This window comes from Carcharhinus amblyrhynchos, unplaced genomic scaffold (genome assembly GCF_965287045.1).
Source record: "Carcharhinus amblyrhynchos unplaced genomic scaffold, sCarAmb.v2.hapA scaffold_52, whole genome shotgun sequence".
NCBI classification, from domain to species: domain Eukaryota; kingdom Metazoa; phylum Chordata; class Chondrichthyes; order Carcharhiniformes; family Carcharhinidae; genus Carcharhinus; species Carcharhinus amblyrhynchos.
The window spans coordinates 2201070-2225108 of record NW_027649793.1 but is presented as its reverse complement, the minus strand read 5'-3'; the positions used below and the strand labels follow the sequence as shown (position 1 = coordinate 2225108).

The following is a 24039-nucleotide window of genomic DNA, read 5'->3' as shown; positions in this document are numbered from 1 at the left end:
AGCAGATACGATTGTGACTTTTAAGAGGCGTCTTGACAAATACATGAATAGGATGGGAATGGAGCGATATGGTCCCCGGAAGGGTAGGGGGTTTTAATTCAGCTGGGCAGCATGGTCAGTGCAGGCTTGGAGGGGCCGAAGGGCCTGTTCTTTGGCCCTCAATTTTAATTTTATTTCCAGCTGAAGTCAACAGAAAAAAAGAATTGGGCATGGTACAAAATAAGCTTGCATTTGTGATAGTCCTTTGTGGTTATTCACTAAAGATTTATTTCATTCCAGTCGGATCTCACAGTGCAGCAAGAAGCTATTCAGGCCCTATACACCTTGCCAGTTCTCTAAAAGAACTCCATATTTAACCAAACCCCCTATATCTTTTCCTATACGTTTTTAAATTTCTTTCTGCTCTAATTATTTGTGTATCTCCCTTTACAAATGTATTCTGGATTCTTCTTCCACCACAGTTTTTGATTTGATTTATGTATTAGCATACGGAGAAAAGTATTGTTTCCTGCGCTATACAGACAAAGCATACCATTCATAGAGTACAAAGAGGGAAGGGAAAAGGAAAGGAGAGGGTGCAGAACATAGTGTTGTAGTTACAGATAGAGTGAAGAGAAAGATCAACTTAGTGTGGGGTAGGTCCATTCAAAAGTCTGATGACAGCAAGGGAGAAGCTATTCTTGAGTCTGTTGGTACGTGACCTCAGAGTTTTGCATTCCTGATGGCTGTTCCATGTCCGAATGATGGCACATGGATAACAGCGATCCTCAAACTTCCATCTCCTTCAGGTGACAGACTGTCAGAAAATCAAACCCACTGAAGGTTGGGTATCCTCATATGGAGCATATTGGCAGAGGGAGTATCTGAAGGAGATAGGTTCCATCAAATGTGCCCACATTGGTGTCTACTGCTGTGACATGATTGTCATGGTGGCACATGGCAGTCCACATGTGATGTCTCTCTCCTCTGGTTCAGGATTTCATGTCCCACCTCCAAGGGCCCACATTCGGGTACACTGAGGGAGAATTTAATATCTCTTTCGGAGTGTGGGAGGAAAGCAGAACACCCAGAGGGGATCCATACAGACACGGGGAGAACATGCAAACTCCACAGAGACAATGACCCGAGGCTGGAATTGAACCCGGGTCCCTGGCATTGTGAGGCAGCTGTGCTAACCACTGTACCACCGTGCTATTTGGGGACTTGGCCTTCTCTGAGTCAGGTTTGATGCCCAGTTTGGATCACTGTGCAGAGGCTGCATGTTCTCCTCTTGGATTTCCTCCAGCTGCTCAGTTGGGGTCAGTGTATCCGAACTGGCTCCAGAGTGCTAAACTCTCCCACAGTGTATCCAAACTGGCTCCAGAGTATGGCGACTAGGGGATTTTCACAGTAACGTCACTGCAGTGTTAATGTAAACCTGCTTGTAATTTATAAGTAAACTTTTAGCCATTTTTCGTTTTGATTAAGTCACCTCTTATTCTTCTAAACTCACATTGGAAAAAACATGCTGGTTATGTGCATTGGCCGTGTTAAATTCTCCCTGGGTGTACCCGAACAGGCGCCGGAGTGTGGCGGCTAGGGGATTTTCACAGTAACTTCATTAATGTCAGCTTCTTGTGTCACTAATAAATACATTTTAACGAGGTGTCCAGAGTGTGCTGCATGCAGATGAGAACTACATGGATGAGAGTGTTAAGACTATTACTGAAGTGCCTACCCATGGTTTAATTCTGTAATCCACTTTCTGTGTGAGCTGAATGGCCCGTTAAAAGGGGAACCTTTGATTGCATGCTGAGTTTCCTTTCTGCTTTGATTACAAAAGGGGTTGAGGACGAAGTTTTTTTGTGTGTCAGATGAGGCATTCTCCACCCCTCAATGGGCGGTCATACGACGTAATAATCCGGCCCCAGCACCAAGCAGTGTGGGGCTGGAGCGAGTGACGGCTCTGCGATAAAGCAGCGGCTCCCGGACACACTGGCAGTCATCGCCTTATGGGCACCGAGGAGCCGGGACATTGCAGCCGAGGCTGAGGATGGCCCCCCTGCTGCTGCTGCCGTCCCTGCCCTGCTGCCAGAGGAAGGGCTTGTCTCAGAGAGCTGCCTCTGCCTTCCAGCTGCATCTCCCCGGCCTCTTCCTGCTGCTCTTCTTCCTGCAGCCTGGCACTGCACTCCCTGCTCAGGTAACCCACACTGCAACATTTGGAGGTGGGGGGGGGGTGGTCCGAGGGGCTGGGAGGGTGCTTTGTCCTGGGAAGAAGAACTGGGGGAAGGTGAGGGGTAAGGCAGGAATTAGGGGCCTGGGCACTGAGAAGTTTAAAGTTTATTTATCACTGTCACAAATAAGCACAACACTTCAGTTAAGTTACTGTGAAAATCCCTGTGTTGCCACACTGGTTACTGTGAAAATCCCTGTGTTTGGGTATACCAAGGGAGAATTTACATGGCCAGTGCATGTCTCAGCACTGCTGCCACACAGTGCTGGGGTTCCAGGTTCAATTCCAGCCTCGGGTCACTGTCTGTGTCTGGAGTTTACACTTTCTCCCCCGTGTCTGCGTGGGGTTTGCTCCGGATCCTTCCACGCTCCAAAGATGCTTGGGCCGTTAAAAGGGGAACCTTTGCATGCTGAGTTTCCTTTCTGCTTTGGTTACAAAAGGGTTGATGCTTGGGTTAGGTTGATTTGGCCATGCTAAATTGATCCTTAGTGTCAGTGCGATTCAAGGGTAAATGTATGGGCTTATGGGAATAGGGCCTGTGTAGGATTGCGGTCGGTGCAGACTCCATGGGTCAAATGGCCTCCTTCTGCACTGTAGGGATTCTTTCAGACTGTGGGAGGAAAGCAGAATACCTGGAGGAAACCCATGCAGACATGGGGAGAATGTGCTGCCCAGAGTCTGGGGGAACAGTGATTGAAAAAACTGGGTAGAGGGTCTGGGACTGGGAGGTTTGAGAAACATCTGTGCTTGGCTATGAGTTTTGAATTGGCTGAAAGTTGGGGCTGTGGCTAACAGATGTATTCACAGCAACTGGGTGCAAAAAATGTGGCTTCTGTAGCTCTGGTGAAGCCGGATATAATAATATTGCTGGCTTTTGTTTTGCACTGCTCCAGATACCTGTGAGGAAAACGTGGCGAAAAACTGCAGCATGCGACGGTGCAGAGGGACCTCGGGGTCCTTGTGCATGAGTCACAGAAACCCAGCTTGCAGGTGCAGCAGGTGGTCAGGAAGGCAAATGGGATGCTGGCCTTCATAGCGAGGGGGATTGAATATAAAAGTAGGGAGGTCTTGCTGCGGCTGTATAGGGCATTGGTGAGGCCGCAGCTGGAGTACTGTGTGCAGTTTTGGGCGCCGTACTTACACAAGAATATTTTGGCCTTGGAGGGAGTGCAGAGGAGGTTTACTAGGCTGATGCCGGAGTTGAAGGGGTTGAGCTATGAGGAGAGGCTGAATAAACTAGGCTTGTACTCGTTAGAGTTTAGAAGAATGAGGGGAGATCTCATTGAGACATACAAGATGATGAATGGGATGGATAGGATAGAGGTGGAGAGACTCTTCCCGCTCAGGACAGTAGGACTAGGGGGCACAGCCTCAAGATAAAGGGGGGGGCGGTTTAGAACGGAGTTGAGGAAGAACTTCTTCACTCAAAGGATGGTGAATCTCTGGAATTCTCTGCCCGTTGAAGTGGTGGAGGCTACCTCGCTAAATATTTTTAAGACGCGGGTTGATGGGTTTTTGATAAGCAAGGGGATTAAGGGTTATGGGGAGAGGGCGGGAATGTGGAACTGAGACACGACAGATCAGCCATGATCTTATTGAATGGCGGGGCAGGCTCGAAGGGCTAGATGGCCTACTCCTGCTCCTATTTCTTATGTTCTTATGTTCTTATGAAACTTTAAGTGCCCCATGATTATCCTTCCACTCAATTGGTTAAAGTCCATGACGAGATGGGAGTTCTTAAATGGACATCTCCAGTCTCTGCCACTGGGTGTTGGTGGACCACATCTGGAATGCTGTGTACAGATTCTTCCTTATTTAAGGAAAGATAGAAGTGTGTCAGAAGCAATTGAGTGAAGGTTCATCCAGAGGGTGGTGAATGTGTGGAATTCACTACCACAGAAAGTAACTGAGGCCAAAACGTTGTGTGATTTCAAGGAGAAATTAGATATAGCTCTTGGGGCTAAAGGGATCGAAAGATATGGGGGAAGCGGGGAATCAGGATATTGAATTCGATGATCAGCCATGATCAGAATGAATGGCGGAGTAGGCTCGAAGGGCCGAATGGCCGATTCCTGCTTTTGTATTTCTATGAAGGTTCACTCAACTGATTCCTGGGTTGTGGAGTGGGTTATTTGATGAGCAAAGTTCAAACAAGCTGATCCTGTACTCACTGGAGTTTAGAAGATTGAGAGTTGACATTATTGGTACACAAATGGTGGGATGGTGGCACAGTGGTTAGGGCAGCACATTGGCACAGTGGTTAGCACTGCTGCCTCACAGCTCCAGGGACCTGGGTTCGCTTCCTGGCTTGAGTAACTCTCTGTGTGGAGTTTGCATATTCTCCCCATGTCTGCGTGGGTTTTGTCCGGGTGCTCCAGTTTCCTCCCACAGTCCAAAGATGTGCGGGTTAGGTGCATTGGCCTTGCTAAATTGCTCCTCAGTGTCCTGGGATGTGTAGGTAGGTTAGAGGGATTTGCAGGGTAAATATGTGGGGTTATACGAGGATAGGGCCTGGATAGGATTGTTGTCGGTACAGACTTGATGGGTCGATTGGTCTCCTTCTGCCCTGTAGAGATTCTATGATTCTATAAAAGCTCCTGAGAGGATGTGACAGAGTGGATACTGAAATGATCTTTTCCCCCTCATGAGAAAGACTAAAACTAGGCGGCACAGTTTAAAAATAAGAGGCCTCCTATTCAATTATGTGGAGACATTTTTAATGATAGGTTTTGTGTGCTTACCAGGAAAGTGAACAGTTGAAACTGTGGAGTTTCAATTCTGTAGGTAGTAAAGCTGGAGTTGCTAAATTTAAAATATTAAATAATTCTGTGCCTTTTTCCCCCTCCTCTCTTCATCCAATCTTTCATTTCATCTTTTTATTCCTCTCTCTGCCTAATTTGACTCAAATTCAGCTGCCTTCCTTCTCAGTTATTTGTACTATTTCTTCCCCTGTCCATAAGTTTAATTGTTTTAAGGCATTTGAATACCAAACATAACTACCAAAATTGTTTAAATACCAAACATAACTTTCTGCGGCAAGTTCAGTTCCTATTTATTGTGATATCTTGAAGCTCGAGGGGGTTGGGGTGGGGTTGGGAGGAGGATAATGAAGTGGGGGGATGGGTGTTGACAGCAAGTTCTGGTGTCCATGATGTTAATGGCGGAGTCATGCGACTTGTCAAGCAATTTATGCCGATTTGCAGCTCACGGCAATTATCGTCCTCACCACCGTTCTGTGGTTGTGGGAACATGTATACGAATCAGGAATGTGCCATTCAACGCCTCAAGCCCATTCCATGGCTGATCTGATTGTGGCCCCAACTTCCCATCCTTGTTTTTCCCTTTAACCTGCTCACTGAGCTCCTGGGTGTCCTGTTATCCACGTTACACCATAATTATACCATACTTCCAGCAAGTTGCAACACAAAACATTCTGCGGTAAAGGAGGGGAAGGAAACTAATGGCAGAATGAAACCACGACTCCAGCAAGATCTGGTCCATTAATGTCCCAGCTTTTGCAGAGAAGTTTTCTGACCTTGAATAAGTCTTTGCTGAGAGATCTAGTGATCTTTGTCACGGGAACTCTATCTTTTGACATGTAATTGATGATAGCATTAATGGGGACTTCCCAAAGTGATATAGGGCCTGGGTGGGATTGTGGTCGGTGCACACTCAGTGGGCCGAATAGCCTCACTCTGCGCTGTAGAGATTCAATGATATTATCCAGCAGCCAAAGACATTAACTTGTTCTCGTAGACAATCCCAACCAGTCGGCAGTGAAAAGACTTCATAATCAAGTCACCTTTACAGAGCAAAATAAAGAATGAGGCATACAATTGGGCTATTAGCTTCACAAACACCAGCACTTGCTTTCAACCTCCCTGTGAGCTTCAAGATACTGTTGCATTGAAAGTTGAAATATCTCAAAACTCACCGAATCAAAATGGAAATGTTTTAACAACATTCCACAAGGGTGTTTTTTTTTTAAATGCCTGACCTGGTACTCAGCACTAACTACGCAGATCACGATTAAAAACTCACAGAACAAGGTTTCACTTTTCCTGAGGTTTCTAACAGTGATATGAGAGTGGAAAGGAGTGTGAATTTTGATTCGATTCATTATCGTCACATGGATTAGTATACAGTGAAAAGTATTGTTTCTTGCGCACTATACAAACAAAGCATACCTTTCATAGAGAAAGAAACAGAGTGCAGAATGTAGTGTTACAGTCATAGCTAGGGCAAAGAGAAAGATCAACTTAGTGCAAGGTAAGTCCATTTCTTGAGTCAGTCAGTACGTGCCTCAGACTTTTGTATCTTTTTCCTGATGGAAGAAGGTGGAAGAGAGAATATCCAGGGTGCGTGGGGGTCCTTAATTATGCTGGCTGCTTTGCCGAGGCAGTGGGAAGTGTAGACAGAGTCAATGGATGGGAGATTGGTTTGCATGATGGATTGAACAAAAAACAAAATCAGCCCGGGAAACAGGCCCTTCGGCCCAACAAGCCCACGCCGCCATCTCAACACCACCAGTCCCCCTCTCCACCCACGACCCCTGTCAAATGTTTTATGGCCATCCAGATTGAGGGAAACTGATTTAGGGACAATTTATTCCTGCCAATCAGCCTAACAGCACATCTTTGGGGTGTGGGAGGAAACCGGAGCACCCGGAGAAAACCCACGCAAGCACGGGGAGAATGCGCAAACTCCCACAGACACCGGCCCAAATCCATGTGTCTGCACAGCAATCAGCGATAGTCACCGAGCTGTCGTCTTGCCCAGTATCTTGTCCAGTTTAGGCACACACTAACGACATGGGTATACTATAGGCCACCCAACAGCCTGAGGTCAGTGGAGGAAGGCATTTGCAGGGGCATTTTGGATAGGTGCGGGAAGAACAGGGTGGTTGTAGTGGGTGACTTTAATCTTCCTGGAGTGGATTGGAGGGGGCCTCGAGCTGGGGGTACGGAGGGAGAGGAGTTTGTAAAATGTGTTTTGGAAGGGTCTCTAGAGCAGTATGTAACTAGCCCGACTAGGGAAGGGGCTATACTGGATTTAGTGTTGGGTAATGAGCCGGGGCAGGTGGTTGAGGTAGAGGTAGGCGAACATGTGGCTAACAGTGACCACAAGTCCGTCTACTTTAGGATAAAAATGGAAAGGGATGAGTGCCGGCCAAACGGGAGTGTGCTGAACTGGGGAAAAGCGAGCTATAGCCGGATTAGGAGGGAGCTGCAGGACACTGATTGGGAGGGACTGTTAGCTGGCAAGTCCACGGTTGGCAAGTGGGAGGCTTTTAAGGGCAAAATGAAAATGTTGCAGGAGAGGTATGTTCCGGTTAAGCGGAAGGATGGGAAAGGTAGGATTAGAGAGCCGTGGATTACAGGGGGTATCGAAGACTTGGTCAGGAAGAAGAGGGAAGCGTATGTTAGGTCGAAACAACTGGGTGCGGAGAGTGCGCTGGAGGAATATAGAGAGAGTAGGAGGGAGCTAAAAAGGGGAATTAGAAGGGCGAAAAGAAGGCATGAAATGGCTTTGGCTGGTAGGATTAAGGAAAATCCAAAGGCATTTTATTCCTATATTAGGAGCAAGAGAGTAGTTAGAGGGAAAATTGGTCCTCTTAGGGACAAAAGTGGGGAGTTATGTATTGAGTCGGAGGAAATGGGGGAGCTCCTGAATGAATACTTTGCGTTGGTATTCACGAAGGAGAGGAGTTTGGTGTCGTGCGGTGTCTTGGAGGGAGCTGTGGATCAGTTGCAGGAAATATCTATTACGAGGGAGGAAGTGCTAGGGCTTTTAGGTAGTGTAAGGACGGATAAAGCTCCGGGGCCTGATGGTATTTATCCCAGGCTGCCTAGGGAGGTGAAAGATGAAATTGCTGGGCCTCTGGCGCAAATCTTTGTCTCTTCTTTGGACAGAAAACTGGAGGGTAGCAAATGTGGTACCGCTGTTTAAAAAAGGTAGTAGGGATAACCCTGGAAATTATAGACTGGTGAGTTTGACATTGGTGGTAGGGAAATTAATGGAAAAAATACTTAGGGGTAGGATGTATGAGCATTTGGAGCGTTGCAATCTGATTAGGGATACGCAACATGGCTTTGTTAGAGGGAGGTCTTGCCTTACGAATCTGGTAGAATTCTTTGAGGAGGTGACAAAACGGTTGACGATGGGAGATCCGTTGATGTCATCTATATGGATTTCAGTAAGGCGTTTGACAAAGTCCCTCATGGTAGGCTGGTAGAAAAGGTTAAGGCGCATGGGATACGAGGTCAGGTAGCTAGGTGGATTGAGAACTGGCTGGGCAATAGGAGACAGAGGGTAGTTGTGGAGGGGACCTTTTCGGGCTGGAGGCCAGTGACCAGTGGTGTGCCACAGGGCTCAGTACTGGGACCTCTCCTCTTTGTCGTATACATAAACGACTTGGAACAGAGAGTAAGTGGTGTGATCAGCAAGTTTGCGGATGACACCAAGATGGCAGGGTTGGCGGATACTGAAGTGGAATGTGAGGTGATACAACAGGATATAGATAGGTTGGTACATTGGGCAGATAGGTGGCAGATGGAATTTAATCCTGACAAATGCGAGGTGACAAATGGAGAAACTGGGACTTTTCTCCTTGGAAAGACGGAGATTGAGGGGGGACATGATAGAGGTATATAAGATACTGAAGGGAATAGATAGAGTCAATAGTGAGAGACTGCTCCCTAGACTGGGTACAATTACGAGAGGTCATGATCTAAGGGTGAGGGGGGAGAGGTATAATTTGGATGTGAGAGGAAGGTTCTTCACGCAGATGGTCGTGGGGGTATGGAACGCGCTACCGAGTAGGGTGGTGGAGGCAGGAACGTTGGACTTGTTTAAGGTTCACTTAGACAGACACATGAGCGAAACGAGGATGGAGGGTTACAGTAGGGGGTATTAAATAAGGTCAGAGCCTCGGGAGACACCGGAAATGCAGACTTGTATGTTAACGTTTTTGTCTTTTATTCCGCAGGTGGAGGTCCACCTTGTTGTCAAACAAGGGGCATGCACACGGTGGGTCGTGCGTGGGCTGCTCTTGGAGATTCCGGGAGTGGCCTAGTACTTCGTGTCGGTGTGTGTGCTTGATCCTGGACCGGTAGACGGGCGCCGCAACAGCTCAGTGACTAGCACTGCTAGCTGTGCAGATACATGGATTTGGGCCTGTGTCTGTGGGAGTTTGTGCATTCTCCCTGTGGTTGCGTGGGTTTCCTCCGGGCGCTCCGGTTTCCTCCCACACCCCAAAGATGTGCTCTTAGGCTGATTGGTTTACCAAATTGACACTATTCTCCCCGGAATCTGGCTAAGTTAGGGGTAAAAAGTCTGACAACACCAGGTTTTAGTCCAACCTATTTATTTGATAATAGACTCGCAAGCTTTCGGGGTTAGTCCCTTCGTCAGGTGAATGGAGAGTTCTGGCCTCAGACAGAGCATATAAAGCACAGACAGTTTAGAGATTACTGATTAGAATGCGAATCCTTACACCTAACCTGCTGTTCAAGACCTGAAGTGGCTGATAATGTGAGTGGAAGGAGCACTGATCACAGTTTAAAGAGATGTGTATTGTCTCCAGACAGTACAGTAAGTGAGGTTTTGCAAACCCAGGCAAGTCATGGGGGTTACAGATAGTGCGACATGAACCCAAGATCCCTGTTGAGACCGGAACTTCCGCACACATGAGGACAGTCTCAACAGGGATCTTGGGTTCATGTCGCACTATCTGTAACCCCCGTGACTTGCCTGGGTTTGCAAAACCTCACTTACTGTACTGTCTGGAGACAATACACATCTCTTTAAACTGTGATCAGTGCTCCTTCCACTCACATTATCAGCCACTTCAGGTCTTGAACAGCAGGTTAGGTGTAAGGATTCGCATTCTAATCAGTAATCTCTAAACTGTCTGTGCTTTTTATGCTCTGTCTGAGGCCAGAACTCTCCATTCACCTGACGAAGGGACTAACCCCGAAAGCTTGCGAGTATATTATCAAATAAATAGGTTGGACTAAAACCTGGTGTTGTCAGACTTTTTACTGTGTTTACGCCAGTCCAACGCCGGCATACCCACATCATAAGTTAGGGGTTCCATTCGTAGACACGCAGGGTAGAATAGGTGTAGGATGATGCGGCGGCGTGGGCTCGTTGGGCCGAAGGGCCTGTTTCCCGTGCTGGGTTGTTCTTTGTTCTTCTTTGTTCTATGAAGCACTAGGCCAATCTCGAACAACCAAGAGCAGCCCCAGTGCGACTCATCGTGTGTATGCCCCTCGTTGGACACGAGGTGGACCGATTTAAAACCTGTGAATGAAAAGAGATTGGGCTAAATTCACAACCTTTTGTCGATCCTTGCGGTTTTGGACAGAGCAGGAGCCATACCAAGCTGTAATACATCCAGAAAGAATGCTTTCTCCAGTGCATCTGTAAAAGTTGGTGACAGTCCTAGTTCACAAGCTAAATTTCCTTAGTCTTCTGAGAAAGTAGAGGCATTGGTGGGCTTTCTTAACTATAATGTCGGCATGGGGGGAACCAGGACAGGTTGTTGGTGATCTGGAAACTAAAAACTTGAAGCTCTCAACCCTTTCTACTTTGTCCCCATTGATGTAGAAAGGGGCATGTTCTTCTTTACACTTCCTGAAGTCAGTGATAATCTCCTTTTGTTTTGTTGCCGTTCAAGGAGAGATTATTGTTGCTGCACCAGATTCTCTCTCTCATTCCTGTACTCTGCCTCATCAGTGTTTGAGATCCGACTCACTACAGTGGTGTCATCAGCAAACTTGAAAATCGAATTGGAGGGGAATTTGGCCACACAGTCATAAGTATATGAGGAATTTATTACATTCACGTGTGTATTGTAAAATGGACTGTTCGCAATGTGACCACACATTATCAGATTTGGTTTAGAGCCATTTCTCCTCCCATTCCCCTGTTATGATGTGGAGATGTCGGCGTGAGACTGGGGAACAGTACGAAGTTTCACAGCGCCAGCAGGTCTATTTGGAATAGGAGCAGCGTTGCCAAAGTTCGTGATTCCAAATAAACCTGTTGATCTTTAACCTGGTGTACTGTGCATTCTCCGTACTGTGCATTCTCCGTACTGTGCATTCTCCGTACTGTGCATTCTCCGTACTGTACATTCCCCTGTTAAGCAGCCTGTTGTTTCATTAAATGATTAACTATTTTAACCAGATTAAAACATCTCCATCCTTAATGCTGATTAGGTTCCTGTAGAAGTGGGTAGTAGTAGATAAGGCACAGATATAAGCCATAACGAACATAGAGGGGGGACCTGGAGTTCATGTCTCTTCTGAAAGGTGCACCACTGACACTGTAGCATTCCCTGTGGGCTGTCAGCCAAGATTATGTTTTTAAAGTATGTGTTGAAGCAACAACTTCTGAGTCAGAGGCAATAGTGCAGCATTGAGTCAAAGTCCAGCTTGTAGCTTGCTATGTGCAGCGTACTTTGAGAGAAGGGGGGAAAGGTGGAGCTTTTAAATTTTGAGAAACCTCTTGGAATTAACCCTGTGTCCTTTTCAACAGTCTACATGCCTGAAATGTTAACACCTCTTGTATTACCATGGATGATTCCTGACTTACTGAGTATTTCCAATATTGTCCGTTGTTACTGGTTCCTTTGTTAAGACTGGGGAGAATTCAACAGACTGTGAAATGGCATCAGTGTAAAACCACTGTACTCTACAAGAGTACATTATTACAGAATGTACCATGAAGGATTAATGAGAAATAATCCTGATGGATAATTTTGCAATGTTGAGCACTGAAGCATTTATAACAGTTGGACAAGCAGAATTTTTTTTAAATGTTGATGTTTAGAGAGATACGTGTGCAGTCATACAAGAATCATTTAAAGTTAGGTAGAACATGCTGTTATGAAGGCAAATAGCATTTTAGCGTTAATTGCAAGCAGATTAGAGTACAAAAATAAGAAGATATATTACAGTTGCTGAGCTTTTCTGAAACTCCATGGTAGTGCGGTGCTTGGTACTGCTGCCTCACAGTACCAGGGTCCCAGGTTCGATTCCTGGCTTTGGTCACTGTCTGTGTGGAGTTTGCATTTCTCCCCTTGTCTGCATAGGTTTCCTCCAGGTACTCCAGTTTCTTCCCACAGTCGGAAAGACGTGCCAGTTAGGTGCATTGGCCACGCTAAATTCTCCCTCTTGTACCCGAACAGACGCCGGAGTGAGGCGACTCGGGGATTTTTCACAGGAACTATATTGTCGTATTAATATAAGTCTACTTATGACAATAAATAAACTTTAACTTTAAAACTTAAAAAAAACTGTAGCTGAAATACCGTGTGCAGTTTTGGTCTCCATGTCTAACTTTCCTTTGAGATGGTATAGCAGAGGTTCACTAGATTGGTTCTGGGATGAAGTGGTTGTCTATGATGGGCGGTAAATTGGGCCTAGGATATCTGGAGTTTAGAGGGTTTCGGTAACTGAGCTTGTTTCATAAGAACACAAGAACATAAGAAGTAGGAGCAGGAGTAGGCCATCTAGCCCTTTGAGCCTGCCCCGCCATTCAATAAGATCGTGGCTGATCTGTCATGCTCAGTTCCACATTCCTGCCCTCTCCCCATAACCCTTAATCCCCTCGCTTATCAAAAACCCATCAACCCGCGTCTTAAAAATATTTAGCGAGGCAGCCTCCACCACTTCAACGGGCAGAGAATTCCAGAGATTCACCACCCTTTGAGTGAAGAAGTTCCTCCTCAACTCCGTTCTAAACCGCCCCCCCTTTATCTTGAGGCTGTGCCCCCTAGTCCTACTGTCCTTTCTGAGCGGGAAGAGTCTCTCCACCTCTATCCTATCCATCCCATTCATCATCTTATGTGTCTCAATGAGATCTCCCCTCATTCTTCTAAACTCTAACGAGTACAAGCCTAGTTTATTCAGCCTCTCCTCATAGCTCAACCCCCTCAACTCCGGTATCAGCCTAGTAAACCTCCTCTGCACTCCCTCCAAGGCCAAAATATCCTTGCGTAAGTGCGGCGACCAAAACTGCACACATTACTCCAGCTGCGGCCTCACCAATGCCTTATACAGCTGCAGCAAGACCTCCCTACTTTTATATTCAATCCCCCTCGCTATGAAGGCCAGCATCCCATTAGCCTTCCTGACCACCAGCTGCACCTGCAGGCTGGGTTTTTACGACTCATGCACAAGGACCCCGAGGTCCCTCTGCACCGTCACCTGCTGCAGTTTTTCGCCACGTAAGTAATAGTCCTTCCTACCATTATTCCTACCAAAGTGGACTACCTCGCACTTGCCAGCATTAAATTCCATTTGCCATTTCCTGGCCCATTCGCCCAGCCTATCTAGATCCTTCTGCAGACTCTCCACACCCTCCGCGCAATTTGCCGTTCCACCAATCTTGGTGTCATCAGCAAATTTCAACACCATACTCTCGGTTCCCTCCTCCAGATCATCTATACAAATGGTAAATAGCTGAGGCCCCAGCACCGACCCCTGGGGCACTCCACTAGTCACCAACCGCCAATCCGAATAGCACCCATTAACCCCCACTCTCTGCCTCCTATTTGACAACCAATCCTCTATCCACGCTAACACCCTACCCCCAACTCCATGCCCCCTTACCTTCTGCAATAACCTCTTGTGAGGTACCTTGTCAAACGCCTTCTGAAAATCAAGAAAGACCACATCCACCGGCTCTCCTCTATCCACCGCCCTAGACACATCCTCATAGAACTCCAATAAATTTGTCAGACGCGACTTCCCCTTAACAAAACCGTGCTGCGTCTGCTATATCAAGCAATTCCCCTCAAGATGCCTCCCCTGTTTCCCCTGGGTGGGAATTATAGAATACAACCTCTGGAGAAGGGGAAGATCATTTTGGACTGGGATGAGGAGAAGTTTCTTCACCCAAAGGTGGGTGTGGATTACCCATCATTTGGTATAGTCAAGACTGAAATCTATTGATTTCCAGAGAGATCCAAAATCTAGGGATGGGATGCAGGCAGGAAAGTGGGGTAAAGGTATGATCTTTTATTCACAATGTTGGAGCAGCTTCAGAGGGCTATATATTTATGTTCCTTTATATGTTTCTTACTGCTGCTCTTGTTTTGTATGTTCTTGGGTGGAATTTTACCAGCGTGACCGCCCAAGGTTCGTACGATCTCACTCGAGGCCAACAGAGAATGAAGTTCTCCGAGCCTCACCTGCCCCCAGAATCGAGGCAAGCATATTGGTAAAGTTCCAGACCTTGTGTTCTTACTATCGTCATCTTTTTGCATTTTAAATTCAAAACTCTTTTAAAGTTTATAATTAGTGTTGCAAGTGTTTCCATTAACACTGCAATGAAGTTACGGTAAAAATCCCCTAGTTGCCACCCTCCGGCGCCTGTTCAGGTACACTGAAGGAGAATTTAGCTCGGTCAATCCACCTAACTAGCACGTCTTTTGGACTGTGAAACCGGGGAAACCCACGCAGACATGGGGAGAACATGCAGACTCTACACTGACAGTGACCCAAGCCGGGAATTGAACCCAGGTCCCTGGCGCTGTGAGGCAGCAGTGCTAACCACTGTGCCATGCCAAACTCCATAAAATGAGCATCAATATTTAACTGGTGCAGTTGCCTGGAATAGCTGTGTGATGTCCGGTTGGTTAAGCACAAAGTGAAACTTTTTCTTTATTTGCTAATTTTTTTCTAATACTTCCCTAGCCAACCACCCACACTCTAACCCCTCTAAACTTGAACTCATTCAGATTTCTGCAGTCCTTGCCCTAACTCACACCTAGTCCCGTTCACCCTTTAAAATTCTCAGGCTTGTGTTGAGCTCCATGTGCTGCCTCAGCCCTCCCTCTGCCTGTAATCTTCCCCAGCTCCACAACCACCTAAGATTCCGATGTTCCTCAAACGTTGACCTCCTATGCGTCCCACTTTTCCTTCAGCCTACGGCTGCATCTTCAGTTGACTAAGCTCTGGGATTTCCTCACAAAGTCTTTCCTATGTTACTTACGTGGCGAAAAACTGCAGCAGGCGACAGTGCAGAGGGACCTCGGGGTCCTTGTGCATGAGTCGCAAAAACCCAGCCTGCAGGTGCAGCGGGTGGTCAGGAAGGCGAATGGGATGCTGGCCTTCATAGCGAGGGGGATTGAATATAAAAGTAGGGAGGTCTTGCTGCGGCTGTATATGGCATTGGTGAGGCCGCAGCTGGAGTACTGTGTGCAGTTTTGGTCGCCATACTTACGCAAGGATATTTTGGCCTTGGAGGGAGTGCAGAGGAGGTTTACTAGGCTGATGCCGGAGTTGAAGGGGTTGAGCTATGAGGAGAGGCTGAATAAACTAGGCTTGTACTTGTCAGAGTTTAGAAGAATGAGGGGAGATCTCATTGAGACGTATAAGATGATGAATGGGATGGATAGGATAGAGGTGGAGAGACTCTTCCCGCTCAGAAAGGACAGTAGGACTAGGGGGCACAGCCTCAAGAGAAAGGGGGGGGCGGTTTAGAACGGAGTTGAGGAAGAACTTCTTCACTCAAAGGGTGGTGAATCTCTGGAATTCTCTGCCCGTTGAGGTGGTGGAGGCTGCCTCGCTAAATATTTTTAAGACACGGGTTGATGGGTTTTTGATAAGCGAGGGGATTAAGGGTTATGGGGAGAGGGCGGGAATGTGGAACTGAGCCATGACAGATCAGCCATGATCTTATTGAATGGCGGGGCAGGCTTGAAGGGCTAGATGGCCTACTCCTGCTCCTATTTCTTATGTTCTTATGTTCTCTTTGTAATTACTGTTTAGAGTCACAGAGGTTTACAGCATGGAAAGAGGCCCTTCAGCCCAACTTGTCCATGCCGCCCAGTTTTTAACCCCGAAGCTAGTCCCCAAATGCACATTTTGCCCACATCCCTCTATACCCATCTTACCCATGTAACTGTCTAAATGGTTTTTAAAAGACAAAATTGTACCTGCCTCTGGCAGCTCATTCCAGACACTCACCACCCTCTGGGTGAAAGAATTGCCCCTCTGAACCCTTTTGCATTCCTCCCCTCTCACCTTAAACCTAACCCGCACATCCTTGGACTATGGGAGGAAACCAGAGCACCCAGAGGAAACCCACGCAGACATGGGGAGAATGTGCAAACTCCACACAGACAGTGACCCAAGTTGGGAATTGAACCCGGGTCCCTGGTGCTGTGAGGCAGCAGTGCTAACCACTGTGCCACCTACTGCCCCCGTTTCATGGGTAATGATTTGTGGGATTTAGCTGCGATGGTTAATCAAACCCCATCTGTCTCCTCATTTAAACGGACAGTAAAGATGATGTGCAATATGTGAAGGTGTTCAAAGAGTTGTCCCAATATTTAGATGTGTTGATAACTACCTTATAATTCTGGAAACCAAATTAACACATTTCTCTCCCATTCTGAATATTACTAATCCCTCCTGGAATTCAGTTTTACAATTACCAGCTCGCCTCTCGATAGCTACGTAAGTAATTGCTTCCCCTGTGCTGATACGTTCACTCCCATTTCAGCAACACCATGATTTTAAAAACTCCCCGGTGGTCTTTTCGAGAACCTCCGTGGTCTCACTTCCGCCTGTCTCTGCAATCAATCCTGCAGTAATGGTCAGAGATCCACTCTGATGTTGATTTAATCGTAGAACATTTTGCTTCCAGTCTTGTGGGGCTAACAATTGAAGCATTGAGAAATAATTGTCATCATGTCGATCACTTCAACAGATATAAAATTCAGTCATGGTGGAACAACATTTGCCAGTAAACCCATGCAACAGAAAGCCTTTATGTGGGAGATTCCAGAGCTTAGGGACGAGATAAGAATCTGCGCAAGTAATTGCATCACAGCCAACTTATGGCCATTAACCCAACATGTGACATCTTCAAAACTTGGCTCTTCTGAAATAACGATCGCTGAAATCTTCATGCTGACTCTGCACTGATAATATTACTGTTTATTCTGACTCTTGGCTATAGAATATGTGAAGAAGATTAAAGATAACTGATTTGTCAATTTTATAAACTGCTATCTAACAGAGATTGGTTTTAATAATGGTGAACATTTTTGCCTAACTTTACCCTTTTGGAACCTGGTAGGATTGAGTGCATCAATAGCAAATTGTATTCTCCATGAGTATTTATATAAGGCGTATAAGATTTTGAGAGTTATTGATCAAGTGGATAGTTAGAGGCTTTTTCCCAGGGCTGAAATGGTTGCCACAAGAGGACACAGGTTTAAGGTGCTGGGGAGTAGGTACAGAGGAGATGTCAGGGGTAAGTTTTTCACTCAGAGGGTGGTGGGTGCATGGAATGGGCTGCCAGCAACGGTGGTGGAGGTGGATTTGACAGGGTCTTTTAAGAGACTTTTAGATAAGTACATGGAACTGAGTAAGATCGAGGGTTATAGGTAAGCCTAGTAATCTCTAAGGTAGGGACATGTTTGGCACAAGTTCATGGGCCGAAGGGCCTGTATTGTGCTGTAGTTTTTCTATGTTTCTAGTATTTGTAGAGAGTATTTTTTGGAAGGGGGTGTAAAGCCAGCATTCCACCAGATCCCCTGGGATTTCCGTTTAGCCAGTTACATTAAAAATTACCCACCCCTTGGGCTGATATTCCCGCACTTTCTGTTTAACATAGTTAATGAGAAAGTGCTGTAAAATATTCAGCAGGTCAGGCACCACTTAAGGAATCCAGCCTCAATATTTAGGTTGGCAGGAGCAGTTAGGGTGTGAAAGTGACATTTAAACTTTCCCCATCTCAAGTGGGAAAGGCAAGGGGGGGGGAGCGCCTTACTCTTGAAGGCCCCCTCAAAATTGGACCCCCAATCCTGCAGGACATTGGAGCTCTGAAATACCCCCATTCCTTGCTGCCAATACCACGATTACCACCGTCTCGATTTCCTCCCAGGGTGGCCTCTATCCTCCCACCCCCTGGATCCCCCAGGCCTTTAATTTCAGACAGAGCTTTCCCGGCTGGATTGGAGAGCTGTCGGCCAATCTGATTGGCCAATCCAAGAGCGGAAGGAAGTATTGTCCACTGCCAACCAACGCTCAAGCGAGTGATGAACGGCAGTGGGAGTTGGAGAGGCAGCGATTGCATGTTAAGCACTGGCTCTCGGGATGACTAGCGCTGACTGCTTGCCAACCTTAAAATCCCATCCAAGGTTTCAGAACTCTGGTGAAAGGCCATTCACCTGAAATGCTAGCCTGTGCCAGAAACCTCCAACCTAGTCTGCAACTGCAATTCTCTGGTGCCACTGCACTGAATGAAGGTTTGGCTGACCGCCAAATTCTCACTGGCAGTGGGGCAGGAACGGACAAAATGAGACAATACCACTCCCCTCCGTCTCTCTGTCCACAAATACCCTCTGACCTGCTGAATGTTTGTGGCATTTTCCCTTTACCTGTTTCAGATTTACAGCATCTGTAGTCTGACGTTTTAGCCCATAGTTAGTGAATTGTTTCCTTCTAGCGTGTGATTCTGTGCATTTTATTTAGATAGTAACTTTTACAGTAGTGGAGCTTCTGCAAAGTAATTGAATCAATTAGTGCTCTGTTTCTGGTGGGTTTCTTTTCATGGCAATGAATTTAAATATGAGAGAGTGGTTTGTTTTTTAATCAAGATTAGAAAATTTTGCACGAATTTGTTGGACTTGGTCCAATTTTGGTTGGAGAAGGAAAGGCTGCTTTCCACTCTAACCAAATCGTAAAGTTAGCCAAATTTTGTTCTATCGTTGTCAACGATCCGTCTCATGAGATGATGGTTTGCCCTTTGGTTGTCAACTCTTGTGTTAATCAGCAGTCCAGCGTGACCCACTCCAGCACGGCGGTCTGAAGACGGTGGTAAAGGATTTGTTGGCCTGTTTCCTCTGAGCCTTTATTTTGCCTAGCTGGACTTTCCCCTTCTCCTCACCTCTCCCAGCGCTCCTCCAAACACTCAGCTACTTGAGATCAAGGCCGTCAGCATCTATCTCGCCATTGCCAGTGCCAGAGATTGCCATCTTCATATCTCACTTGCAGGTGTCATAGAAAATAGGTGCAGGAGTAGGCCATTCAGCCCTTCAAGCCTGCACCACCTTTCAATGTGACCATGGCTGATTCATGCACTTTCTAATGCATTACTACATCCTTCCTCAAATAACAGGAACAAAACTGTATGCAGTACTCCAGGTGTGGCCTCACCAATGCCTGTATAGTTGCAGCAACACTTCCTTACTTTTATACTTTATTTCTTTAGCTATGAATGCCAAAATTTCATTTGCTTTCCTTATCTGCTGTATCTGCACACCAGATTTCTGTGATTCATGCGTGAGGACACCCAAATCCCTCTGCACCAAAACACCCTGAAGTCTCTCTCCATTTAGATAATAAGTTGCCTTTCCGTTTTACTGGCCAGAAAATAGATAACCTCACACTTATCCATGTTAAACTCCATCTGCCACATTTTAGTCTATTCACCTAATCTATCCATATCCATTTGTAACTTTTTTAAATTTCCTCATTGCCACTTATTATCTACACCTATTTTAATATCATCTGCAAATTCGACTGTAGTACCAAGACAGAAGGAGGCCATTTGGCCCATTATGCCTATGTTGTTCCTTTTGAAGAATTACCCATTCTCTATTTTTTCTCTAAGGATCTGCAAATGTTTGCCTTCAAGTATTTATCAAGTTTCCTTTTTAAAGTTATTTATTGCATCTGTTTGCCCAGTCCTTTCAAACAGCATTTTTTATGTGGCTAAGAGATGGAAATCTTCATTTCTAAGTTTTTGGGTGTGCTATTGAACAACCTAAATTGCAATAAAATGCAGTCCTTCAAACTATTCCAATCCCCCATGTTTGTATGTAAATACTCTTTTAATACCAGTAAACCAGTTTAGATTCTTCTGATGTCAACTCAGATTTTTTCAGATTTCAGAAACTGAATTCTAAAGCTGACTACAAACTTTGAATCCCCTCTTCCCTCTTTTCCCTATTTTACCTGTCCCCACCACCGCCCACCCCCCTCCCCCCACACCTTCATCTGTCACAGTTTACCCTCTGATTTTAGCTTCTCCACCATTTGGCCATTCGCACCTTCTATTCTCTATGGACTGCCATTAGCAGCCTTTCCCCTTGTTTTTGTGACTATGACTCACCTTTCATTACCTCCCCCTGCAGTATACATATCATGCACTTTCTCTGCCTTTTAGCTTTGACAAAGGGTCATCTGGACTCAACGTTAGCTCTTTTCTCTCCTTACAAGTGCTGCCAGACCTGCTGAGATTTTCCAGCATTTTCTCTTTTGAGAGAATTTTCAATACAATTTTTTTGAAAAGAAATGGAGATTTGAAAAGAATTCCTACTCTGGATTCTCCCACAAGCGGGAAGAGTGAATCTTGATCTATCCTATCAAATCCTTCTGTTAGGTCACCCCCTAATTTGCCGAACTTGGGGCAATAAAACCCCAGTCTACTCAGCATGTCCTCATAACTTTAACCATTTGATTCCTCCATTGAAGGAGGTCACATGGGATGACTAAAAAGTGACACATTGTATAATGCATTCCATCCTTTTTTTGTCTCTCTCTAGATCGAGCCATTGGTTGAAAGTGAACAGTTGCTGTGGATAAGTGGCATCGTTGGTCATGTTGACACCTTCAGGATCCCCATCATTGCACTCACCCCCCACAATAACCTCATTGCTGTGGCAGAAGCCCGAAAGCACTCATCGGCAGATATTGGCGCTAAGTTCATTGCTGTCCGCACCTCGACTGACAAAGGTGATTGAGTAACGTTAGCTTCATAAAGGGCAAAAGGGACTGAAACCAAAAGAGAAAATGCTGGAAAATCTCAGCAGGTCTGGCAGCATCTGCAAGGAGAGAAAGGAGCTGATGTTTCAAGTCCAGGTGACCCTTTGTCAAAACTAAAAGACACAGAAAGCGGGAGATATTTATACTGCAGGGTGAGGGAATGAAAGATGAGTCATAGCCACAGAAACAAGGGGAAAGGCTGCTAATGGCAGCCCATGGAGAGAATAAAAGGTGTGAATGGCTGCCCAGCAGTATAAATATCTCCCACTTTCTATGCCTTTAGTTTTGACAAAGGTCATCTGGACTCGAAACATCAGCACTTTTCTCTCCATACTGATGCTGCCAGACATGCTGCAATTTTCCAGCATTTTCTCTTTTGATTTCAGTTTCCAGCATCCGCAGTAACTTACTTTTATTAGAACGAAGGAGATGCTTATGAATCTTAGATTTGTGACATCAGGGGAGCTCCTTAACTCTGCTCCACAATTCTCTGCCAATCCTTCGTCCTGACAGTTGAACTATTCAGATACTGAAGAGAATTAGCATATAATCATATTTGAAGCCGGAAATGTGGTTGACCAAAGAAACTGGGTGAAATTTCCAGTCCTGTAGCATACAGAATTATTTCCCACAGGACAATCAAATGCTCCTGCCTCTGAGAATGGGCCACTTGTAAAGCAACCATTATCTGACCTGATCCTGATTTACAGCCAAACCATTGGACATGTGCTCTGGGAAAACAAAGAGTTTAAAACTCTGCTTTGAAACTCCCTGCTGAATCTGATTTATTTTTAATGGTGTAGTACTGAAACAAGTTGCTGATCAAGGTATTCCGAGGAAGTAAGAAGATGAATGAACTGTGAAAGGTAAAATCCTGACCTTCGTTGCACTGACCAAGCTCACACTATTGTAAATCTTGGCCACTGTAAACTCTTCTGTCTTGTGTGGGGGGGGTGAAAAGCTTTTTCTTCTCCGATTTGCTTAGTAAACTGCTTAAACAGCAGGCAAACTGCCAATAAAACAATAGTGCAGATTACACTTTGATATTCTGCAAAGAAAAAAGCTCATTTTCACTTTGCCAGTTGTAAAGTTAAAAATGGCTGCATTAACCCTTTCCTTCCCCTCCCCCTGCGCCATACATGAAGTTTACAATTTGTGCATTGACTTTGTTCTAGTAAAGTTATTTAGATTCAGGTTGTATACACCTGCTCTGACCAAACCTGTTGGTCCTTACTCTCTGGGTTACTATAGGGATTATGGAAAGCTCTGGTGTGAAATGCCGTAATGTTTTCTAAACTTGTGAGGGACAAACTAGCAACTGCCTTCTAATTTCAGATGTCAACAGAAGGAGGTAAATTCAGCCCTTCGAGCCTGATCTGCCATTTAATCAGATCATGGCTGATCTCTCCCTGGTCTCAAATCCACCTTCTGTCTCCTTCTTAAGATCATTTAATGATTCAGACTCCACCGCGCTATGAGGCAGCAAGTTCCACAAATTCACCACCCTCTGTGAGATGTAGTTCCTCCTCATCTCGGTTTTAAGTTTACCGCCCCTCAACCTATACTCTGTGACCTCTTGTTCTAGTCTGCCCCACAAGAGGAAAACACTTACTCTATTAATCACTTCTAGTATTTCATATACCTCGATCAGATTCCGCCCCCCCCCATCCTTCTAAACTCCAGCGAGTATCAGCAAAAACTGTTTAATCTCTCCTCATAAGTCAACGCCTTTATCCCTGGAATCAATTTGGTGAACTTCCTCTGAACTGCTTCCAATGTCACCATATCCTTCCTCAAAAAAAAAATCAAAACTGGACACAATACTCCAAATGTAGTCTCACCAATACCCTATACAATTGCAAATACCTTCTTCTATTTTTATACTCCAGTCCCTTTGCAATAAATGCTAACATCCCATTTGCCTTTTTTATTACATGCTGCACCTGCAGAGTGACTTTTTCAATGGTTCACTATCTCAGTAATTTCAGGTGCCTGCTTCAGAGAGAGAATGACCCTTACATAAGAACATAAGAAATAGGAGCAGGAGTAGGCCATCTAGCCCCTCGAGCCTGCCCCGCCATTCAATAAGATCATGGCTGATCTGTCGTGGCTCAGTTCCACATTCCCGCCCTCTCCCCATAACCCTTAATCCCCTCTCTTATCAAAAACCCATCAACCCGCGTCTTAAAAATATTTAGTGAGGCAGCCTCCACCACTTCAACGGGCAGAGAATTCCAGAGATTCACCACCCTTTGAGTGAAGAAGTTCCTCCTCAACTCCGTTCTAAACCGCTCCCCCCTTTATCTTGAGGCTGTGCCCCCTAGTCCTACTGTCCTTTCTGAGCGGGAAGAGTCTCTCCACCTCTATCCTATCCATCCCATTCATCATCTTATACGTCTCAATGAGATCTCCCCTCATTCTTCTAAACTCTAACAAGTACAAGCCTAGTTTATTCAGCCTCTCCTCATAGCTCAACCCCCTCAACTCCGGTATCAGCCTAGTAAACCTCCTCTGCACTCCTTCCAAGGCCAAAATATCCTTGCGTAAGTACAGCGACCAAAACTGCACACAGTGCTCCAGCTGCGGCCTCACCAATGCCCTATACAGCTGCAGCAAGACCTCCCTACTTTTATATTCAATCCCCCTCGCTATGAAGGCCAGCATCCCATTAGCCTTCCTGACCACCTGCTGCACCTGCAGGCTGGGTTTTTGCGACTCATGCAAAGGACCCCGAGGTCCCTCTGCACCGTCGCCTGCTGCAGTTTTTCGCCACGTAAGTAATAGTCCTTCCTACCATTATTCCTACCAAAGTGGACCACCTCGCACTTACCAACATTAAATTCCATTTGCCATTTCCTGGCCCATTCACCCAGCCTATCTAGATCCTTTTGCAGACTCTCCACACCCTCCACGCAATTTGCCGTTTCACCAATCTTGGTGTCATCAGCAAATTTCGACACCATACACTCGGTTCCCTCCTCCAGATCATCTATATAAATGGTAAATAGCTGAGGCCTTGCATCGATTATAGCC

General features: G+C 45.9%; 1 protein-coding gene across 1 annotated transcript in view; it reads left to right on the top strand.

Moving 5' to 3' along the window:
* Window positions 1-1907: 1907 nt before the first annotated feature.
* The window catches only part of neu1 (neuraminidase 1), a 34292-nt gene continuing 12160 nt past the window's right edge, over window positions 1908-24039 (top strand). The window contains exons 1-2 of the mRNA XM_080182320.1: window positions 1908-2179; window positions 20787-20976. Coding sequence (XP_080038446.1) covers window positions 2033-2179; window positions 20787-20976 — 337 coding nt within the window. The 5' untranslated portion in view covers window positions 1908-2032. The remainder of the gene's footprint in view (window positions 2180-20786; window positions 20977-24039) is intronic.